This window comes from Microtus pennsylvanicus, chromosome 12 (assembly GCF_037038515.1).
Source record: "Microtus pennsylvanicus isolate mMicPen1 chromosome 12, mMicPen1.hap1, whole genome shotgun sequence".
Classification (NCBI taxonomy): Eukaryota; Metazoa; Chordata; class Mammalia; order Rodentia; family Cricetidae; genus Microtus; species Microtus pennsylvanicus.
The window spans coordinates 82,642,917-82,664,033 of record NC_134590.1 but is presented as its reverse complement, the minus strand read 5'-3'; the positions used below and the strand labels follow the sequence as shown (position 1 = coordinate 82,664,033).

Sequence of the window (21,117 nt, the reverse complement as noted above, 5' to 3'; positions counted from 1 at the left end):
TCAGAGGAACTATACAGAACAATAGTTCTCAAAACTATTCATCCCAGATAAACCCTTTAATAACTTTTGTTTTATTTCAATCAACCTCTTTGGGTGATTAATTAATATAAAAAATTATGAATATAATAGGAGTATTTCCTACTGAATAAAATGCCAGTCACACATACAAAAGAATCTTAATTTGTAGTTTCTAGATGATTTAAAGTAGCAGATATTTCAGAGAGAAATTCACTCCAGCTCTGAAACTCAAGAGGCTATCAGGAATGGTAGTAATCAATTGTCTAAGACAGGAGATTAATAAATCTAAGGTAAGTCTAGAATACATAACAAGATCCTGTCTTAATAAGGGAGGAAGGGAGGGAGGGAGGGAGGGAGGGAGGGAGGGAGGGAGGGTGTTCGGGCGGGCAAGAAGAAGAAAAACAGTAAAAACAGGTAGCCATACAGGCTAGAACTGGATTAAAACCAACTCATGAACTTTAAGAAACAGCAGTTTGACCACAGATCAAAACCCAAATTACTGTGATCTAAAACAAGCTAAATTCTCTAAACTTCAATTGCCTCTTATGTATTATGGTGAAACAAACTGTACTCTTAAGTATATGAGAAGGATTAAATGACATATTACAAGTAGGTCACAAAATCCAATCCAATGTAGCAGTCACAATAGAATGTAGTTGACAATACGAAATCCATCCATACTTTAAACTCTGACAAAAAAAGTGAAGCACAAAAAAAAAAAAAAAAAAAAAAGTGAAGCACAACCACCAAAACCATGAATGCAAACAACACATGGCTTCACAGATGCCATGGTTAAATTGAGGCTACCAGGATGAAGTCTATTACTTTGTTCCACACCTACTAATGAAATTTGTTTTCCTACTTGGTATATGGACTAAAGTACCAGTACCAAGACCCTTAACGTTACCAAACAAAAAGACAGAAGGGACTTTAGAGGTTTCTAGGACTGTGACTCTGCATGATGTGAATGACTAGACGCACGGCCTCTGTTGCACTGACATATAACAAAACTATACTTACATTTTCAGGTCCTTTGGTTCCCATATAGAAATGTACCATTGTAGATATGGCTTGCAATGAAAGCAGAAACTGGCTCTAAAAACAAGTGATTTAAATTTTTAAATAAAAAACCGAATTGAACATACTAAAAGGGTATATAATTAAAAACAAACAAATAAGAATTAGCCTTACCTCTTCTTCACCCATCTTGGCAAATTCATAAAGGAAAGCGAAATACTCTGTGAGATGTTTGCTGTGAGGTTTTACACCATGCTCCATAATTAACAACAGAGTTCTAACAAAACGAGTGACGCACGAACGACCACCAATATCTTCTACTGAGGCATCCATATCATCTGACCTGAAAAACACAAAAATAAAAACAAATACACCTTATAGAACACAATAAATCTGCAGACAGATACTATATAGGATGAAACTACTCTTTTTTGTTTTATGAGGCAAGGTCTGGTTGTGTGGCCCTGGCTAGTATGGAAATGGCTTTATAGATCAGGCTGGCACAAACTCATAGAGATTAGCCTGCTTCTGCCTAATGCTGGGATTAAAGTATTAATCACCATGATAGGAGAACAATCTTTAAACTGCAACTTACATCCATTAATTTTGTGAAACAAATAGAGCCGGGCAGTGGTAGCGCACGCCTTTAATCCCAGCACTTGGGAGGCGGAGGCAGGCGGATCTCTGTGAGTTCCAGACCAGCCTGTTCTTTAAGAGCTAGTTCCAGGACAGGCACAAAACCACAGAGAAACCCTGTCTCGAAAAACCAATAAATAAATAAATAAATAAACAAACAATTGTGAAACAAATACCAACTTCAATTATGGAAGTAGTTATGATCCTGCTACTGAGACTACATCACTCCATACAAAAAGTCAGTTGTTGAGAATCCTAAAACGCACTTAATGAAAATTTCAACAAATAGTGTTCCTTTCTTGACATGCATTATTGGAGACAAATTTTTTATAGCACAAAACAAATATAACCTTATAGATATTTAAAAGTCTTTTTTCTAAAAGGACTTCTTACCCATCTTCCATTCCTGGTTGTAGATAGAGATGAGCATGCACAGGTCTCAATCTCTGAATCACATGGATACATAAACGCTGAAACATCTTTAAAGAAGAAACTCACATTAGGTAACAGACACTACAAATGAAGCATGTCTAGGTGTTAGCACACACATGTGATGTTAGGATACAGGAGGCAAAAGCATGAGAACCGTACACTTGAACACTTGAAGCCACTCTGTACTTTAGGTAGCAAGACCTTATTTGAGCAATAACAGAGACTGCAGGGATAGCTCAAAGGTGAAGTGAATCTCACTATGCACCAGGCCCTGGGTACAATTCCTCAGCACCAGAAAATTATTTTTAAAAATTCAGCTTTATGATAAGAGAGACAATTCAAACTATTGGTTTCAGGAATATAGATAATGATACTTTCCCAGCTGGGGCACATGAGGAGAAGAATACAGCGGAGAGAAACACAGTGGTGCAGCCTCTGTGGTAAAACTAAACACGTTAAATCTAAGAATGTTACTAGCAACCCATTTTTCAAAGATATGGAGAACAAAATTAAAATACAGATCAAAACAAAATCTTACAGGCAAACGGCTACATCTGCATCCAAAATAGTCAGAAAATAGCAATAAAGCTGTATGTGGTGCTCCACCCTTATAACCCTGGCACTCTGTAGGCAGAAACGCAAGACTGCTGCAAGTTTCAGGTCAGCCTGGTCTATCTACCTAGTGAGTTCCAGGTCGGACTGCTCAATAAAACAAAAAGAAATCTCAAATGTGCATCCAATGAATAGATAAAGACAATGTTAATGCAGTCAATGTTCATCTAATGAACAGATAAACAAAATAAGTCAATGTAGCTGATGGACTATTTGCTGGTGGGGGGAAAAGAGATGAAGTATGAATACTTTTTTCTGTTTGTTAAGAAGTTGCACTGTAGCCCAGGTTGCTCTCAAACTCATGGCAATCCTCCTAACTAAGCCTCCTGTGACCATTATATCCACTTCCAGACATACATTTTAACATTGACAGATACTAAGAAGATTAAGTCAAAGTGGCCAGTAATACAAAAAAACACCATGACTCTATAGAAAATGTTGAAAACAGGCCAATCCATAGGAATGAAGAGCAGAGCAGTAGTTATAAGCAGAAACCATGAGGACAAAATAGGAGGAAACCACTAGAGATTCTTTTGAAGGTGACGGATGTTTCTGAGTGAATTTTACAGAATAAGACTTGTCAAAACTATACTTTTAAATCTCATTACTAGGAAATTTTCTGACTACACAGAAGACTGCTAATACTCATAACAAAAGAACTATCGTTAATAACAACTATCAAGTGGCATAGTTCAGATTAATCTTTGGATATACCAAACATGACTATAAAACAATGTTTAAATATTCATGAACAAAGCAAAAAAAATCGATCCATTTTGCAATTCTTTTGGCACAAGAATTAATTTATCCTATTCATGTAATTTTGTAGGTCACTACAATATTCTAGGCAGACTCTGTAAGGATGAGAAAAGCTGGCAGTAATAGCTGGTCTTATATAAAGGACAATTCCTGTCCCTTCTTAGTGGCAATTAGTCTTAAAAGAGCTGATGAAAACAAAAGCAAATGACTTCTATGATAGGAGTTTGTAAATTATTTTCAATGTCATTTATATGCCAATTTTGAATAAACTAAAAGCAACTTCTTTTTTAAAGATATCTTTCCTTACCTGTCTCACAATTTGATTAGGACATTTAATTAGTATCTGCATCGGCCACCAGTCATCATCAGCCATGCGGTCTAAAAACCACTGTAAAACAATAGAACATGATTTAATATCCACACAATACTTATTAAATGAAATAAAACCCACATAAGGATATTTACTTGATGATTCCATCATTTTAAATGCTTATTAAATTATTACAAAATGTTAAATCTAAAATACTAAGGATGACTTCATTATAGGACTCCACAGATGTCAATTCATTATTGTACAAGAAGGCAATCTGAGGTACTTAAAGAAAAGGAATAGAAAGCAGCATGGAGAGAAAGTAACTGTAATAGATAAAAGGAGATTTAAGAGAAAAGTAAAATGTAGACCTTGTCAGAACACAAATTCAAACTAACTGAACACACTTTGTTGCCAACAGAGAAAACTAATCACGAAAAATGTAATGCTGAAAGTAAAGAAACTGCTGAATTCTGATTAAAGAAAGAAACTGAATTATGATTAGAGATTTTTACGTTCCCATCTGTTAGACACATATACTGAATATTAATTATTAAAGATATGAAGCCTTTAATTCCAGCACTCAGGTGGCAGATGACAGTGGATCTCTATGCTTGAGGACACCCTGGTCTGCAGAGCTAGTTCCAGGGCAGCTAGGACTACACAGAGAAACCCTGTCTAGAAAAACCAAAACCAACCAAAAACAAAAGATATGATTTCTGAGTTTGATGTGTAAACATATCTGCTAAAAGAAGACATCAGAGAAGAGCTTTGGAATGTAAAGTTACTCTTTGTGGAAGTTGGGTAGCAGGCAAAGCAACCTTTCATTTTGAATTTTCCCCATATTTTACTTAAAATGTTTTTTTTTTAAAATTTGATGATTAAAAAAAAAAAGAAAAAAAAAAAGAAAAAAAATGAAATTTGATGATTAGGTTGTCTTTTGTACTAATAAAAGCTAAAACTACAGAGGATATAAGAAAGCAAAAGTCTTCAACTAATTTCATCTTATATGCACTATGCCACTATATCGCATATCTAAAAAAGAACCAAACCTTGCATTTCTAGGAAGGTTTATACTTTTTTGGTTGTTAACAGAAGATTATATTATTTATTTTTATTATATTTCATAAGCATTATGTTTTTTTGCCAGCATGTATGTCTGTGTGAAGGTGTCAGATCTTGTAATTACAGAGAGTCAGAAGCTACAGTATGGGTGCTGGGATTTGAACCCAGGTCCTCCAGAAAAGGAGTTGGTGCTCTCTACCTGATGAGCCATCTCTCCCAGGCCCCAAAGATTATATTAAGATGGCACTTCAGTGCTATTAGTAAATTATCTCCAGGAACACAGTTTTCATACAATGGTGAGGAAATAAGAGTGGGCATAACTTGATCTACCAGGACACATATGGGGTTTTTGTGTGTATACTACCATTCTGCATGTGTGTGTGTATGCTGTGTTTGCAGAGATGTGGGAGTCAGATGGGCTCAGGAGGAGGTTCTTTCCTTCCATCTTGATGTGGTTTCTTGGGATTGAAATCAGGTCCTGAGGCTTGTGCAGCAAGTGCCATTAGCCATCTTGCTAGCTCCTAAATATGTTATTTTATATTAAAATTCAAAGTAGTTAAGGGCTCAGTGTGGTAGGAAGCAACTATAATTCCAGTATTCAGGAAATGAAGAGAAGATGATTGCCTTTAGTTCAAAGCCAGCAAAAGATACACAAAAGAACATAAATCAACCAATCAATCAAATAAACAAAAAAGCAAGTTAAGTGAGGGATAGAAAAAAAATGGAATGGTTTCTGCTCAAGTGAGCAAAGATCTGGTTATAGAAGAAATAAATTCTAGGGGAGCTACATACAGTACAGATAATGGGTTATTAACACTGAATTGTATACTTGAACTTGCTGAAAGCATACCTAAAGTATTTTAATTCATACATAACACAAATATTATCTACATGGTCATCAATTTATTAATTTGATTGTGGTAAATATTTTACAATGTACATATGTATCATAAACCATTGTATTTTACATCTTAATTGTGTACACTTTGTATTTATCAATTATACCTCCAAGATAGGGGATACAAATTGAATTAAGACCAAAAAGGGTAAAAAGACTATCTGGGGATGAGAGTTTAGCTCAGAACATCTGTATAGCATGTTAGGCCCAGAATTCAAAACACAATCATCAGCCAGGCATGGTGGTGTATACCTATAGCCCCAGTACAGCGAAGGCAGAAAAAGAGAGGCAGTCTTATGATGTAACTCATGTAAACGCTGAACTCACCATATTAGATAGATAGATAGATAGATAGATAGATAGATAGATAGATAGATAGATAGATAGATAGATAGATAGATTGGGTGCAGGCCGGATTTAACTCATGATTATTGTCCTGTTTTTCCCAGCTGTGTGCTGGGATTACTGTTGTGCACAATCACGCCCAGAATAAAATTATCTTTATATTTATGCAACACTAAAGGGAAAATCAAAGACTATAAAAATGAATTAATACTCAGTCTTTATAACAGATTTGAAATATAAGCTATAACTTTCTAAGGGACAAATATTAGGAAGAACTTACAAGGAGCGCTCAAGATTCACAACAGATAAAAACAAGTTTCCTGCATCATCTCAATTAAAATTAAAAAGAACAAAAAAGAAATTTCCTTATCAAGAGATTTTTAAACGGTGCAATGTTTGTTGTCATCTTACCTCACAGGCTGCTTGACTATTATTAAACTGTTTGGTCAGTAGTTCAATCCACTGAAGCATTGTTGGCTAAAAAAGAAAAAGATAAAAGCCAAGAATTTAACCAATGATAATAAATACCAAACATAATTTAAAATGTAATGGACATAAAAATCCATAGAACAAAAACACATACCTTCTCTTTTGAATGAATAAATGTCTCTAAAACAAAAGAAGTACTTAACTGTAAAAAAAAAAAAATTCAATTAAGCACGACAGTCAATTACTGCAAAGCAATAAATCTAACAAAGTTGTCTTAAGTTTATCATCACCTTTGCTGTCATTAGGGACACAGCTTTAGGATCTGGTAATGTACTTGGAATACAACTGCACAGCTGCCACATGAACCTGGAGTTTAAAAAATGTGTTACTTAAATTCTTACAGAAGACTTTCTTTAGAAATAGAAAAAAAGAAGACAAAATTTATCCAAACTTACCCAAAGTAAGTGTGTTCAAAAATGTTTTTGTCTTGTAAAAATTGCATGTTATCATGCCAAATCCACTGAAGGGAAAAAAGTTAGCATTTATCAGAAAGCAGTTTATTAAATGTATTTTAATATTTTAATTTAATAACAAGAAACAATATAATCCAAAAACCCACAAAGCTAACAAACAAAAAATATGGATTTAAAATTCATGTTGACTTTCTAGGGTTTGAGAGGTAGCTCAGCCATTAACAACATTTGTTGTTCTTTTGAGGAACCTGGAGGCTGATAATCATTCATAAATCCAGTTCTGGTAAAGCCAATGCTTCCTGACCTCCATAGGCACCAGGTACACACACGGTACATACATAAATGCAGGCAAAATACACACATAAAAATATTTTAAAAAATCTTAGGGTGGTCCCTAAACCTAACCCCCTTTTAAAAATTTTTTTTATTCTATTTTGTTTGTGTGTATACTCATGCATATATGTACACCATTTGTGTCCTTCTTGCTCATGGATGCCAATAGAGGGTGTTGGAAACCAAATCCAGATCCTCTGTAAGAACAACAAGTGTGTTTTGTTTTGTTTTTTAGTTTCTCAAGACAGGGTTTCTCTGTGTAATTGCCATTGCTGTCCTGGTACTCACTTTGTGGACCGGGCTGCCCTTAAACTCACAGTAAAAAGTGTTCTTAACCACCAAGCCACTGCTCTAGCCCCAAAACCTGCCCTTTAAAAAGCTGTTATTTGTTTGACCATGTCAGTGATCACAGGTTTTTAACATTATTTATAAGGACTTAGAAGTATGAGCTCTGAAATCTTGTCTAAAGAGCAAATACATAAAAGTAAGAAAACATACGTCACGCCACATTTTGACAAAAATAGGTTTTCAGAGCAAGCAATGGCCAGGCGGTAGTAGCAAATGACTTTAATCCCAGCACTTGGGAGGCAAAGACATGTTCCAAAGCTACAGAGAAACCCTGTCTCAAAAAAAGAGCAAGCAGGGGGCTCAGTGGTTAAGAGCATTGCCTGCTCTTCCAAAGGTCCTGAGTTCAATTCCCAGCAACCACATGGTGGCTCACAACCATCTGTAAAGAGGTCTGGCGCCCTCTTCTGGCCTTCAGGCATATACACAGACAGAATACTGTATACATGAGATAGATAGATAGATAGATAGATAGATAGATAGATAGATAGATAGATAGATAGATAGATAGATAGATAGATAGATAGATAGATAGATATTAAAAAAAAGAGAGAGAAAGCAATGTTTAAATTTGACAGTAACAGGGTAGTGATAGCATATGTCTTTAATCCCAGTATTCGGGAGGCAAAGGCAGGCAGATTTCTGTGAGCTGAAGGCCAGTTCCAGGACAGCCAGAGCTACACAGAAAAACCCTGTCTCGGGCGGAAAGTCTGTGGTAAAATTTAGACATTAAGAACAAACAAACAACTATTTCTGATATGAAGCCAAGTAGAACAATGCTGCTATTTTTGCATACCCTTATTCCTTAGAAACTCTAAGAATGCTTCCAGCCTTTGTCAGACAGCTCCACACTAACAGTATATTTTGGTGGTAGCAGCCTTGTGCATCCTATACATGTGCTTTACCACTGAGCTCATGCCCTCAGCCTCACAAAATTATATAAAACAAACTTCTGTTTGATATATTTCTCTTACTAGCTGTCTTTTTTAGCCATGTGCTTCTATAAGTATCTTGAAACTAAAGATGGTATGCTCATTTTCTTTTCTGGTTTTAATATTTTAGACACGATCTGAAACTGTAGTAAGCCTTAGAATCACAGCGATCCTCTCACATCCTCATTAGTGTTGGTATTACAGGCTTATAGCACCATATTTAGTGGGTAGGCTCAGTCTGAACTGACAGTGTCATTAATTCTCCACTATTCAACTATCTCTAACCGCCTTCCTAGCCTGTTTTCTTAGGGCTCTTGTTCAGGTTTGCTCAGTGAATACCTAGTATTTCATAGGCTTTGAGCATCTCTAGACCCTACAATGCTAAGGAGTCTACAAAGATAAAGAGTCATGACATACCTGTCTTATTAAAAGACTTAACAGCAACAAAGTCCCATTTCAAATTTCTTTCTAGATCCATTTTTATTTCTAGTTATCTACAAAGAGCCAGGCTCTCTGTCATAACTCTATGCTCTGAACATAAGCCTAGTATGTCTCCTAGATCCAAAATAGTCAGTGCTTGTATTTCTGCTTCATAACTCAGTCACCTTATTTCCTTGATGGTCCTTTTTGTACTTCATCAGTAAACCATGTTTAACTGTATGCTTCAATATTAAAACTGCATTTTTCAAAACTTCCCTAATAGTTTTTATAAATAATTACTTAATCTCAAGTTCAAGTTTCTTCCTCAACTCACTAAACATCACAGCAATATGTCTTCTTTCAGCTACTAAATACACCAATAAACACTGTTTTGCTTAAGAAAATTTGAGGGGCTGGAGTGTGTGTTATGAGTGTGTGTGTATGTATGTATGTATGTGTAAGTACGTTTGGAGGCAGTGTGTACGTACAAGTACAGATACCTTCAGAGTCCAGAAGAAGGTGTTGAAACCCATGGAGTTTCAGTCACTGCTAGCTGTAGCTCCTTGTCAAGGATGGTGGATCGTTGGCAAGAGCAGCAAGCAGTCTTAACTGCTGAGCCATTTCTTCTAGCACCTCATATATACTTTTTCATTCAATCATAAGTCAGTATAGCCTTGACATTTTTGTAAATATAAGATCTAACTGGGATTGTAGATATTAATGTTGCACTGCTTGTTTTCATATCGAAGTATCTATTGCATAAACACCTAACACAATTTAAACTGTTGCTAAAAAACCAAATTAATTTTTACCTCTAGTAACTCTGATGAAACATCAAATTTGTATTCTCTGCCATTTTCTTCCTCTGGTTCCATGCGTTTGTAAAACAGCATATATGCACTATGTGTCTTTATGAAGCAAAAGGAAAACATTTTAATTTTTAACAAATTATAATTTAAAATTAGATAATATGCAGCATTAAATTATTCCATATGAAAAAAGATGATCACCTTCTCAAAGGAGAAATCCATAAATTTATCTGTAACCGAATCATAGGTTTTTGTCTGTGAAAAAAAAAATCACTTAGAAAGATTTATACATACATTTTGTAAACACCTATGTAATACTTCAAAGTAAGCTTGCAAATAACTTTAAAATAACAATGAATTCATATAAATCCTATGTACATGGGATGGGGATGTAATTCAGTGCTAGAGAACTTGTTTAACATGTACAAGGCCCTCTTAATAACCGGTAACACACATACACACACACAATAACAAAACCATTCAGCTGGAAGTACAGATACAACGCAGAATTAAAGCAGTTGCCTAGCACATACAAAGTCATGGTTTGATCCACCGCAGCCATCCAAAAACAGTTCCATGAACTGCACAAATTTAGCTGGCATATCCTAACATGATTGTACACGTCTTTTAAGATGTTGAATACCACAAAACTGTCAGGAAGAATGTTGTTGTAACAATAAAACAAAACAAGTGAAAACATAGCAAGAAGACAGGTAGTATGGGCCTATTTTTTCTGAATATGTTAAATGGAAATAAGTACAAAATATAATTATGGATATGATAGCCAAAAATATTTTTGATTAAAAAATACCTTTTTTCCTTTGTATCTCTTTTTTTAATATTAGTCAAAGTGTTAAGAATGCTGACCCTGACATTGTTTTCTCTGAACATTTCCCCATTCCCTGTTTTCATGGCTGTTTGCAGATGTCCGTTGCTGACACAAATTCAAAAGGGCCCAGAAGATGACTTTGTCATCTCTGCCTTCCTTCTTGAAGATACCAAGATTGCCACTGCTTGCCTGCTATATAATTTCTCAAAAACAAATAAAATGACCCTCAAACTTAATTTTTTTTCAAAATACTTATCAAATTACTTTGAAAATCAAGTTTGAGCCTCAAAGCTATAACTTTCTGAATATGAAATGGACATGCAGTATATACATAAAAGTATATACATGTCGGTATATACATGAAAAAGATGTTAAACAAAGATATCAGAAGAGAAATAATTGGTTTATCTCTCAAGTACTGGGATTAAAGGCGTGCGCCACCACCGCCTGGTTTATAGTCTGGAAAATCTTTTTTTTTTTTTTTTATTTATTTATTATGTATACAATATTCTGTCTGTGTGTATGTCTGCAGGCCAGCAGAGGGCACCAGACCTCATTACAGATGGTTGTGAGCCACCATGTGGTTGCCGGGAATTGAACTCAGGACCTTTGGAAGAGCAGGCAATGCTCTTAACCACTGAGCCATCTCTCCAGCCCCTAGTCTGGAAAATCTTACACACGGAAGTTTATTTCCAATAATTTGAAATAATTGTTTCTTCACTGCCCAGCAACCCTGGCACTTGAGAGACAGAGGCGGGTAGATCTCCGTGAGTTCGAGACCAGCCTGGTCAGGCTCCAAAGCTACACAAAGAAACCCTGTCTCGGGTAAAAAAAAAAAAAAAAAAAAAAAAAAAAACCAAAAAACCAACAAAAACAAAAAACAAAAGATTTTCCAGATTATGTCAGTAAAGGGTAAATTCTTTTCGCTCTAATACCATGAACTTTTTGAATGCCTGGTATGTTTAATCTAATTATTCTAACACTGTAATTCAATTTCTGGCTTATGATTTAATCTTATCATTTTACCTTCTTTATAAAACTATGGTTGAAGGCAGAAATAATAAATTTAAATATTTCTTAGTAGCTGATATATACAGCAAACACATAACAAATAAATCTTTTCTTTTAATATTTATTTATTTATTATGTATAAACTATTCTGTTGTGTGCATGTATGCAGCCAGAAGAGGGCACCAGACCTCTTTACAGATGGTTGTGAGCCACCATGTGGTTGCTGGGAATTGAACTCAGGACCTTTGGAAGAGCAGGCAATGCTCTCAACCACTGAGCCATCTCTCCAGCCACAAATAAATCTTAGATTGAATTAAAGCAGGTATAATGATGTAAAGTGAGTCTGGTACTTCATTTTATAACTGCAAATTCATAAACCAGTTACAATTACTAAATCAAACTTACCGTCATCTCACCACCAAAGCATTCAGAGGCAAGTTGAGCAGAATCAAAAGGTTTTACCTCAGCATCATTAAAAAGATACCTACAACAGAACACATGTGACTGTACTAGAATATCTGCATAGTGTCTACTCCTTAAAAAAAAAAAGACTTAGATGTATTAGTCATATTATTAGATGAGGTAAATTCTAATAAATTCTTATTTTTATATATCTAGTCTAGAAATTGGGATTTGCCTAACATATGTGAGGCACCGAGTTCCATCCTTACCACACACATGCTAGAACATACAATCTGGGCCGGGAGGTGGTGGCGCACGCCTTTAATCCCAGCACTTAGATAGGAAAGATTAAGAAATATGATAAAACACTAAGATACAGACATCATTTTAAAATATATGAACAAAACAACTCAATAAACTCAAGGAAAAATAACCAAGTGAACAAAAAACTACATGGGAGAGGTTGGAGGGAGAAAAACAAAAGGGTGGAAATGATACTATTTTTTTTATTTCTATAAAAAAAAAAAGGACACTTTTGGCCACGATGTCTCAGAGAATCAGAAATAAGAGCAAAATGCAACTATTCTACTAATTGCCTGTAGATCGTATTAGTGGCTACACATTCTGTTCCAAGCAGTTTTAAGGAATTAGAAGAGGGCCTAAGCACCCATACAGTCCCTATGCATGGGGTGCTTCCTAAAGACAGCTAAAATCTAAAAAGCAGTCACTGTGTGACTGACACTAACTTGATAAAACAAAACACGTGGAAGGAACAAGGTAGGTGAACAGAATGGAGAGCAGTCCAAGAACCTTCGTAATCTCTAAATAGAAGGCACTCAATAAAGAGCACCTCGAAAAATGAACAAAGGAAGGTGCAGATTCGCTGGGTACAATTTGTCTGACTCATGCTCTAAGACTGTTACTATCCAGCTCATTTTCCAAAGGAAGGCATTCATCAAATTCTCAAAATATAAGGCCCATACATAAATTTAAGAACTGATATATACTTTTTGAAATTTCCCTACAATGAAAAAAATTTTTTTCTGGGCCACAAAGATGGCACAACAGGTATAGGTACTTGCTGCCAAGTATGACAACCTGAATTGGGTCCTTGGAACCAACATGGGGAAATGAGAGAACCAACTTTTAAAAGCTGTTCTCAGACCGCTATGCATCCACCTATTAATCTGCCTACCAAAACAGACAAGACACATATACAAGGACAAAATGTTAAAAAAAATTATTTAATGTTCTTTTCCCCCTAATTTCAAAGTAAGTTTTCAGAAAACAAAAATTCATCAGAAGAAAGTACTACCATAAACATATGTACTTTAAAGCAGGGAGAAATTTTTTTTAAACTAAAGGAAAAATCCCAGCACTCGGGAGGCAGAGGTAGGCGGATCTCTGTGAGTTGGAGACCAGCCTGGTCTACAGAGCTAGTTCCAGGACAGGCTCCAAAGCCACAGAGAAACCCTGTCTCGAAAAACAAAAAAAATAAAAAAATAAAACTAAAGGAAAAAACATTTAAGACTTACCACTTATTGTTTCTATAAGCATGTGGATTGACTATGTCTCTGATGAAACTATAGTAATGCCCACCATCTGCTGTTCCTGTATGAACGGTCACTCCAATTAAGTCGTACTCATAGCTTTCTGTGTCTTTGGAATGGTCGTTAACTTCTTTAAAACCTAATTTACATAAAATGGAAGTTATTTTAAAAACACACAACAATGTCATTTTAAGATTACTTCTGGCAAGGTATTATGCATAGAAAAAAGCATAAAAACTTTATATATAAAATAGGCATATTAAAAACTACTTGCAAGGCCACAGCCTATTATTGCTTCAAGGAACATACTATACAATTAACTTTTGAAAAATGTGATATGTAAACTATGTGTTTAACTTAACTAGCCCTTTAAAATAGTATTGCCTGCTTTTTAAATTTTTTTATTTTTAAAAACAGAGAAAAAAACAACAACAACAAAATCCCAAGACCTAAAAAGAGCTCAGTCTTTAAAGTCTCAGGAGCTTTAGTCTCCTGCCACTGTAATGATACATATTAGGAACTTGGTGTCCACAGAAATAAAGGCATCACTCTAATCTAAACAATTTTAAAGTCAAAAAAAAGGTAACAGAAGATACTAAGCAAAAAGATTACAGTTGATCTGTGAAGTCTAGAGATATATATCTACCTCGCCCCCCACACACACAAAAGAAAAACTAAATATAGGAGCAAAGCAGAGAATATTTGCTTCAGTACACAGTCTAAATCAGAAAGCAAACTGCAGTAAAGAGAAACTGGCCACAGTCTTAAAATCAGTGGCGGAGAAGCCTTACTATGCTCATGTAGGCAATGCTAAGACTGGCAATAGGTACAACACATCACCCAAGTCCTAAAAACCTCCTTTATAAATAAATGATCTCTCCATGCATGTAAAAAAAAAAATCACATGAAAATACAAAGAAGCAGGGCTGAGATGAAGTCTCACTGTGATTTTCAAAACAGTCTGATTAAAAAAGCAGGATGTGTATAACAATGACTACTTTGTTGGCATTTTCAAATGTATTACTATGTGATCCACTTACTGGAACTTATAAACATACAAATCCTAATGAAAGTTATGTCCCTAACTTTTTCTTTATACCTGTAATTGTATTCTCATCTCCTATCTCTGAAGAATTAGTAAGTTCCCTTGAAGAAATAGACTATAACTCACAGTTTACATTTTTCATTTCTCATTCTGAGAGGCTAAATGTTTACTGTATATTCATTAAAATGCTAGGCACTGGAGTTAAAGATTAAACTGGATTCTCTTTCCAAAAGTTAGGATGGTATACTGATTTCTTAAATTAAATTTTAAATATAAAATTGCCCTACCCATTATTATGTAACAAGGAACTTGGTAGTACATATGTAAGAGGCTTCTTCCTTCTTATAACATGCCCTAAAAAGCCATGTAGTAGGATGGATGAGGTCCTTAGTTCCAGGACTTGGGAAAGACAGAGGCAGGTAGACCTCTGTGAGTTTGAGACCAATCTCAGCTAGACAGAAATTTCCCAAAGAGCCAGGGCTACATAATGAGACGCTGTCTCAAAAAAAAACAAAAACCCAAAAAGCCTTAAGGCTATCGAGGCATATATCATTAAGCTTGAAATAGTGTGGTGGTTTTTTTTCTTGTGGAAAAAAAAAGACACTGCTACTTAATTCACTAAAAATCTCAATTTTCTACTTCAACATTTAAAACAAATTACTCTGATAAACATAAAGTTTTCAACCAATTATTTTTGGACCTACTCTTTCTTAAGAGTTTTTCCTTGTGGAGACTTTAACATATAAATTCAAATTTCTCTTAACTACTGTTGAAGTTAAAACCCAGTCTTCCATGATTCCTCACCCCTCTCTAGTTAAAATATGTGGGGAAGCCAACATTGCAGGTTCTGTCATTATCTTATTACTGCTGCTTTAAGAATAGTCTATACTACAAAGAGATAATAAAATAATTCATTTATTCATCCAATTATGGGGTTATATTGGTTGAATGCTAGCATCTACAAAGGCCTATGTTCAATTCTCTGCACACACACAAAAAAGTTAATTAAGTTCATAAATTCCACCTATCTGTTGGTACTTTTTCATCTAAGATCCCAACTCATTGTAGTTGACAAGAATTGCATCCCCTTAGATAAGTCATTGTTCTTTCATCCAAACAGCTTTCTGTTTTAAAACTTCTCTGATTAAAACCCTAATGTCCAGCTGAGCATGGCGGCACATGCCTTTAATCCCAGCACTTGGAAGACAGAACTCCAAGGACAGCAAGGTCTACAGACTGAATTTGAGGCCAGCCTGGTCTACAGAGTTCCAGAACAGCTCCAGGACACAGGGAAACTGTCTTTAAAAACAAAACAAACAAAAAACAATCTAATGGCCATACAATAAATGATAAGCAAATAACAAAATTGTTAATATTGCCCAAAGCCAAAAATATTCTGCCTTTAGGCTGTCTCACTGACCATTCTGCTACCCTTGTATTCAAGAATTTATCCGTTCTTCTCAATCTCTTACTCAACTCTGTATCTCTGTGTAAATACTACTTTCTCATGGAAGTCTTAACTCCTCAAGACCTTTGACACACTGATAGCATATGGTAATATATTGCAATTTCAGGTTTGATATAAGACTTACCACCTAGACCTCAGTTTTCCTAGGGCATAAACAGTGACTGGAAAAAAAATGCCTAGAATATGGTCCATCAAGAGTCCTAATATTTTCTAGCTAAGTGAGTAATTATATTACACTGTCTCTACAAAAATTTTCTTTCTTGGGGTAGAGAGCCTGCTTTTCCAGAAGACCTGGTTGGATTCCCAACACCAAAAGCATGGATTATAACCATCTATAACTCCAGTTGCAAGGAATCTGATGCCTTCTTCTGGCCTCTGTAGGTACTGTATGTATATAGTAAAGAGATATACATGCAGACAGAACACCTATACATATACAAAAAATCCTTTTCAATAAAAATTTTTTCTGCCAGGCGTTGGTGGTGCATGCATTTAATCTCTGCACTTGAGAGGCAGCGGCAAGTGGATCTCTGAGTTCGAGGCCAGCCTGGTCTACAGAGAAAGAGTTCCAGAACAGGATCCAAAGCTATAGAGAAACCCTGTCTAAAAAAGCAAAAACGGGGAAAAAAGTCCAAAGAATATACTTAGAAAAAAAAATTTTTCTTATATTTCCTAAATGTTGAGAATCAGGTAACTGACTTTAACACTGATGAGAGTTTCCCATTCACAAAATTAACATTAATGACATTTTCTCCATTCAAACAATTTCCCTTATTAATTTGGTGATTAATTTTGGTAGAGACTTAACAATAAACAGAGAACTGAGAAAAATGAACTTACCATCTTTTCTGTCACTCTTTCCCATTAGAAAATCTTCTGTGTATGGTGTCATATCCAAACGTAAAGGGAAGGAAAAGTGTGTATTCACTTTCTCTTTCATCATTGTGACCATATTAAATGTGTATCTCATAGTATTGAAACTCAGTATACGAGGTAATTTCTTAAAACATGCCCTGAGAAGTGGGGGGAGAGAAACAAACTTGTTCAATACACTATTTCAAATATCCTAGATCTATTTATATTTGTGCTACATTTATTTTAATATTCAAATTAAAGTAATAATATTTTAAGTCACATAATTTGTATGTGTGTGTGTAAATCACCAAATTTGTGTGTGTTTGTGTGTATTGGAGTTGTTTACCCATTCAGGCACCTGTGGGAAGCAAGGGGTTGATGTTGGGTGTCATCTATTGTTCTCAATTCTATTTATTTTATAGTTAAAATACTGAGCTCCCAAGGTCCCAATGAGGAGCAGAAGTCAGGACCACGAGGGGTGCACCTACCCACTGAGACAGTGGAGCTGATCTACTGGGAGCTCACCAAGGCCAGCTGGACTATTACCAAAAAAGCATGGGATAAAACTGAACTCTCTGATCATGACGAACAATGAGGGCTGATGAGACGCCAAGGACAATGGCACGCAGTTTTGATCCTACGCAATCTGCTGGCTTGGTGGGAGCCTAGCCAGTCTGGATGTTCACCTTCCTAGATATGGACGGAGGGGGGAGGACCTAGGACTTACCACAGGGCAGGGAACCCTGACTGCTCTTTGGACTGGAGAGAGAGGGGGAGAGGAGTGGGGGGAAGGGGAGAGGGGTGGGAGGAGGGGGAGAAGAGTGGGAGGAGAGGGAGAAGAGTGGGAGGAGGGGGAGGGAAAGGGGAGGCTGGGAGGAGGTGGAAATTTGTTTTTTTTTTCTTTATTCTTCTTTTATCAATAAAAAAATGTTAAAAAAAAATATCTTAGTTTGTGTACAGACTGCACACTCTTATTTATGTGTGTGGGAGAGCATGTGCAATGACATGAATGTGGTGGGCAAAGGACAACTGGCTGGCGCTTGTCTTCTACTTCTACAAGATGTGTCCCAAAAATCAAATGTGGGTTGTAGGTCTTGTCAAGGAAAAAAAAAGCCTTTACTCACAGAGTACCTTGAAGGCCCTCCACCTTCGTTTTGTTAAAGAAAGGGTCTCTCAATGAACCTAGGGCTTGTTTTTCCCACTGCCATTGTCCTGTTTCAGCTTCACAGCATTATGGTAGCAAATGCACGTGCACATGATGGTTTTTCATGTGGCTGCTAGCTCAGTTTATGTATGTATAAATGTACACATTCATGCAAGTGTGTGAGGATGAGAGACAAATTTCAAGAGTCTGATTTTTGTCCACCTTATTGATGCAGGATCTCTTCCATCTCCTCCTATCTTACTTTAGGAGTGCTGAGATGAGAGATGTATACACCACTATATTCAGTGTCATTATGAGGGTTCTAGTGGCTGAATCCAGGTCTTTTTAAGACTTGGCTAGAAATGCTTTTAGCTGCCCCCTACAAGGAATTAAATATTAAAGGGAAGACGAAGCGGTAGGAAGATCACACAGTTGGTAAGGCTCTGTAAGCAGGAAGACCTGTCTCAGGTTCACATCCCCAGTATTCATTAAACCCTGGTACAGTGCCATGGGCCTATATTCCCAGCACTGCAAAGAAAGAGACAGGAGAAGGATCTTTGGAACCTAATCAACAGACTCCATGTTCAATGGGAGAGCTTGTCATAAAAAAAATAAAATAAATAAAATAAAAAAAACACAAGATGGAGAGAGACCCAAAATTAACCTTTGGCTTCCACATACACAAGTACACATGTCTATGTGTATCCCTACACATGGTACATTCACAAACCATATACATCTAAACTGATATGTGAATCATGAAAGAACAGAAATGCATAAAACTGAGACTATAAAATTGTTTCCATAAATTGGTAAAGGTAGTTTAGATTTTTAAGATTTATTTTAATAACTCATTTTTATTTATATGTATTTCAGTGTATATGTATGTATGCAAGCCAAATGTGGGGGTATCCATGGGGCCAGATGGGCGTTGGATAACGTGAAGCTAGAGTTATGTTTTTGGTTTTAAATTTTTGAAGACAAGGTCTCACTATATACCTCCACTAACCTAGAACTGCACTACGTAGACAAGGCTGGGATTAAAGAAATGCATACTCAGCCCCTAAAGCAGGACTTACATACAGGCAACTGAAAGCCAGAGAATGTGGATGCTAGGAACTGAATTCAGGTCCTCTAGAACACCAAGTGCTCTTATCTACTGAGTCATCTCTCTATGCTATTTTTAATTGTTTGCTTGAATGTGTATGTCTATGTGTGTGTGTGGGGGGGTGCACGTTCATAAACGTAGGTGCCCTCAAAAGCTCACCTAGAGCTAGAGTTACACAGAGATATGGCCCATTCAATGTGGATAATGGGAAGGGAACAAAAATCCTTGGTAAGAGCATTATAAACTCTTTACTAAGCCATTTCTCCAGTGCCACTTAGTGCTCCCCTCTTTTAAATATGAGGGCAGTTCAACTATTTTTTTTAAGATTTATTTATTTATTATATATACAGTGTTCAGTCAAAATATATGCCTCCACACCAGAAAAGGGCACCAGATATGTGGTTGCTGAGAATTGAACTCAGGATCTTGGGAAGTCAGCCAGCACTCTTAACCTTTAAGCCATCTCTTCAGCACCTCAATTATTATTTTCTAAGAAATTCTATAAAGAACTGTAAAAGAATTTATGATAAATGCATTAAAACATGAGCAATCCAAAATAATGACAATACATGTGATGTAAAAAGAAAAAAAACACACTTTGAAAGTACTCAGTGGTGGTTCACGCTTTTAATCCCAGCACCCCAGCACTTGGGAGGCAGAGGCGGGCGTATCTCTGTGAGTTTGAGGCCAGCCTGGTCTACAGAGCTAGTTCCAGGGAAACCCTGTCTCGAAAAACCAAAAAAAAAAAAAAAAAGTTACTAAGCAATCAATACTGAGCTTCAAACAGCTACTATTACCTGAGTCACTTTAATGTATTATTTATTCACATTACTTACATCACATTTACAAACAATTATGAAACGTCTTTTAGTTCGACTGGTTAGATTAAGTGATAAAAATTACATTTCAAAAAGCATTACCTTTTTTCAGCTCTGACTTTCTTTCCACAATGAGAACAAGTGTACATGTTGTCCCCTTCTAAAGTGTCTTTAATAGTAACTTCATCAAGAGATTCCTGTGTATAAACCCACATTGGGAAGTTGACATAATTTATAGCATGAAATTTGGTCAGAATGCACAAAAAAAGATCAATTTCTTTTTTGAAAAAAGGTAAATTCAAATTAAATTAATTTTTCCTCTTATGAACATACGCTATCTTTTAAAATATATTCATACTTTGAAAAATTACTGGTTTGTAATTCTTTAATACTTATTTAAATAGCAAAACAAGAAAGAAAATACATGAAAATAACTATTTCTTCTCAAGACAATGAATTTGTTATCAACATATACATACATAAATCATAAAACAATCTCAAGTCATGTCCGGTATCACTCACATAAATATTCTTCATATCTGCCACCTGGCACCTTACAGTATAAAACTCTTCCGCAGTCTGACTAACATGTTCACAATCCTAGATGAAGCGACAAACAAAAATGAGCAAATTGTTATAAGCTTTAAAAGCCTTATAAAATAACAACAACAACAACAAAACAGATATACTTACCAAGGACACAACATTGTTTGTAATTACACCTCCAAATAGGCTTTTGACAGTATTTTTCTTTAGAATAAAACAAATCAAAGTCAGTGATTAAAATTCAAATTTGCATAAACTTTAAACAAATCTTTCAGTATTCTGGTACTAACCAGTTCTGGAGACATCTCTTCAACTTTAGTAATCAGATCTGTAAAGAACTCTGTCATATCTTTCTGCTCCCCAGTATTAAGAGGCTGCTTGTCCATGGTATATGTTTTACAGAAAGGTCTAGGGTTGTATGCTTTGCACTCACTCTCCTGAGAGAGAAGATGGAAAGAAATATCAAATAAGAAATGGCCAATACATTCTTGAATGAACAACAACAAAG

The 21,117-nt window shown here is 35.7% G+C and overlaps 1 protein-coding gene across 1 annotated transcript in view; it reads right to left on the bottom strand.

The window, feature by feature from the left end:
• Usp34 (ubiquitin specific peptidase 34) overlaps window positions 1-21,117 on the bottom strand; it is a 187,040-nt gene that overhangs the window by 36,377 nt on the left and 129,546 nt on the right. Inside the window, exons 45-61 of the mRNA XM_075944509.1 lie at window positions 20,900-21,046; window positions 20,757-20,813; window positions 20,586-20,663; window positions 20,166-20,260; window positions 16,979-17,151; window positions 13,611-13,764; window positions 12,079-12,157; window positions 10,035-10,088; window positions 9,837-9,932; window positions 6,977-7,041; window positions 6,812-6,887; window positions 6,676-6,723; window positions 6,504-6,569; window positions 3,782-3,862; window positions 2,065-2,150; window positions 1,210-1,378; window positions 1,039-1,113 (exon numbers count right to left, since the gene is read on the bottom strand). Coding sequence (XP_075800624.1) covers window positions 1,039-1,113; window positions 1,210-1,378; window positions 2,065-2,150; window positions 3,782-3,862; window positions 6,504-6,569; window positions 6,676-6,723; window positions 6,812-6,887; window positions 6,977-7,041; window positions 9,837-9,932; window positions 10,035-10,088; window positions 12,079-12,157; window positions 13,611-13,764; window positions 16,979-17,151; window positions 20,166-20,260; window positions 20,586-20,663; window positions 20,757-20,813; window positions 20,900-21,046 — 1,599 coding nt within the window. The remainder of the gene's footprint in view (window positions 1-1,038; window positions 1,114-1,209; window positions 1,379-2,064; window positions 2,151-3,781; window positions 3,863-6,503; window positions 6,570-6,675; window positions 6,724-6,811; window positions 6,888-6,976; window positions 7,042-9,836; window positions 9,933-10,034; window positions 10,089-12,078; window positions 12,158-13,610; window positions 13,765-16,978; window positions 17,152-20,165; window positions 20,261-20,585; window positions 20,664-20,756; window positions 20,814-20,899; window positions 21,047-21,117) is intronic.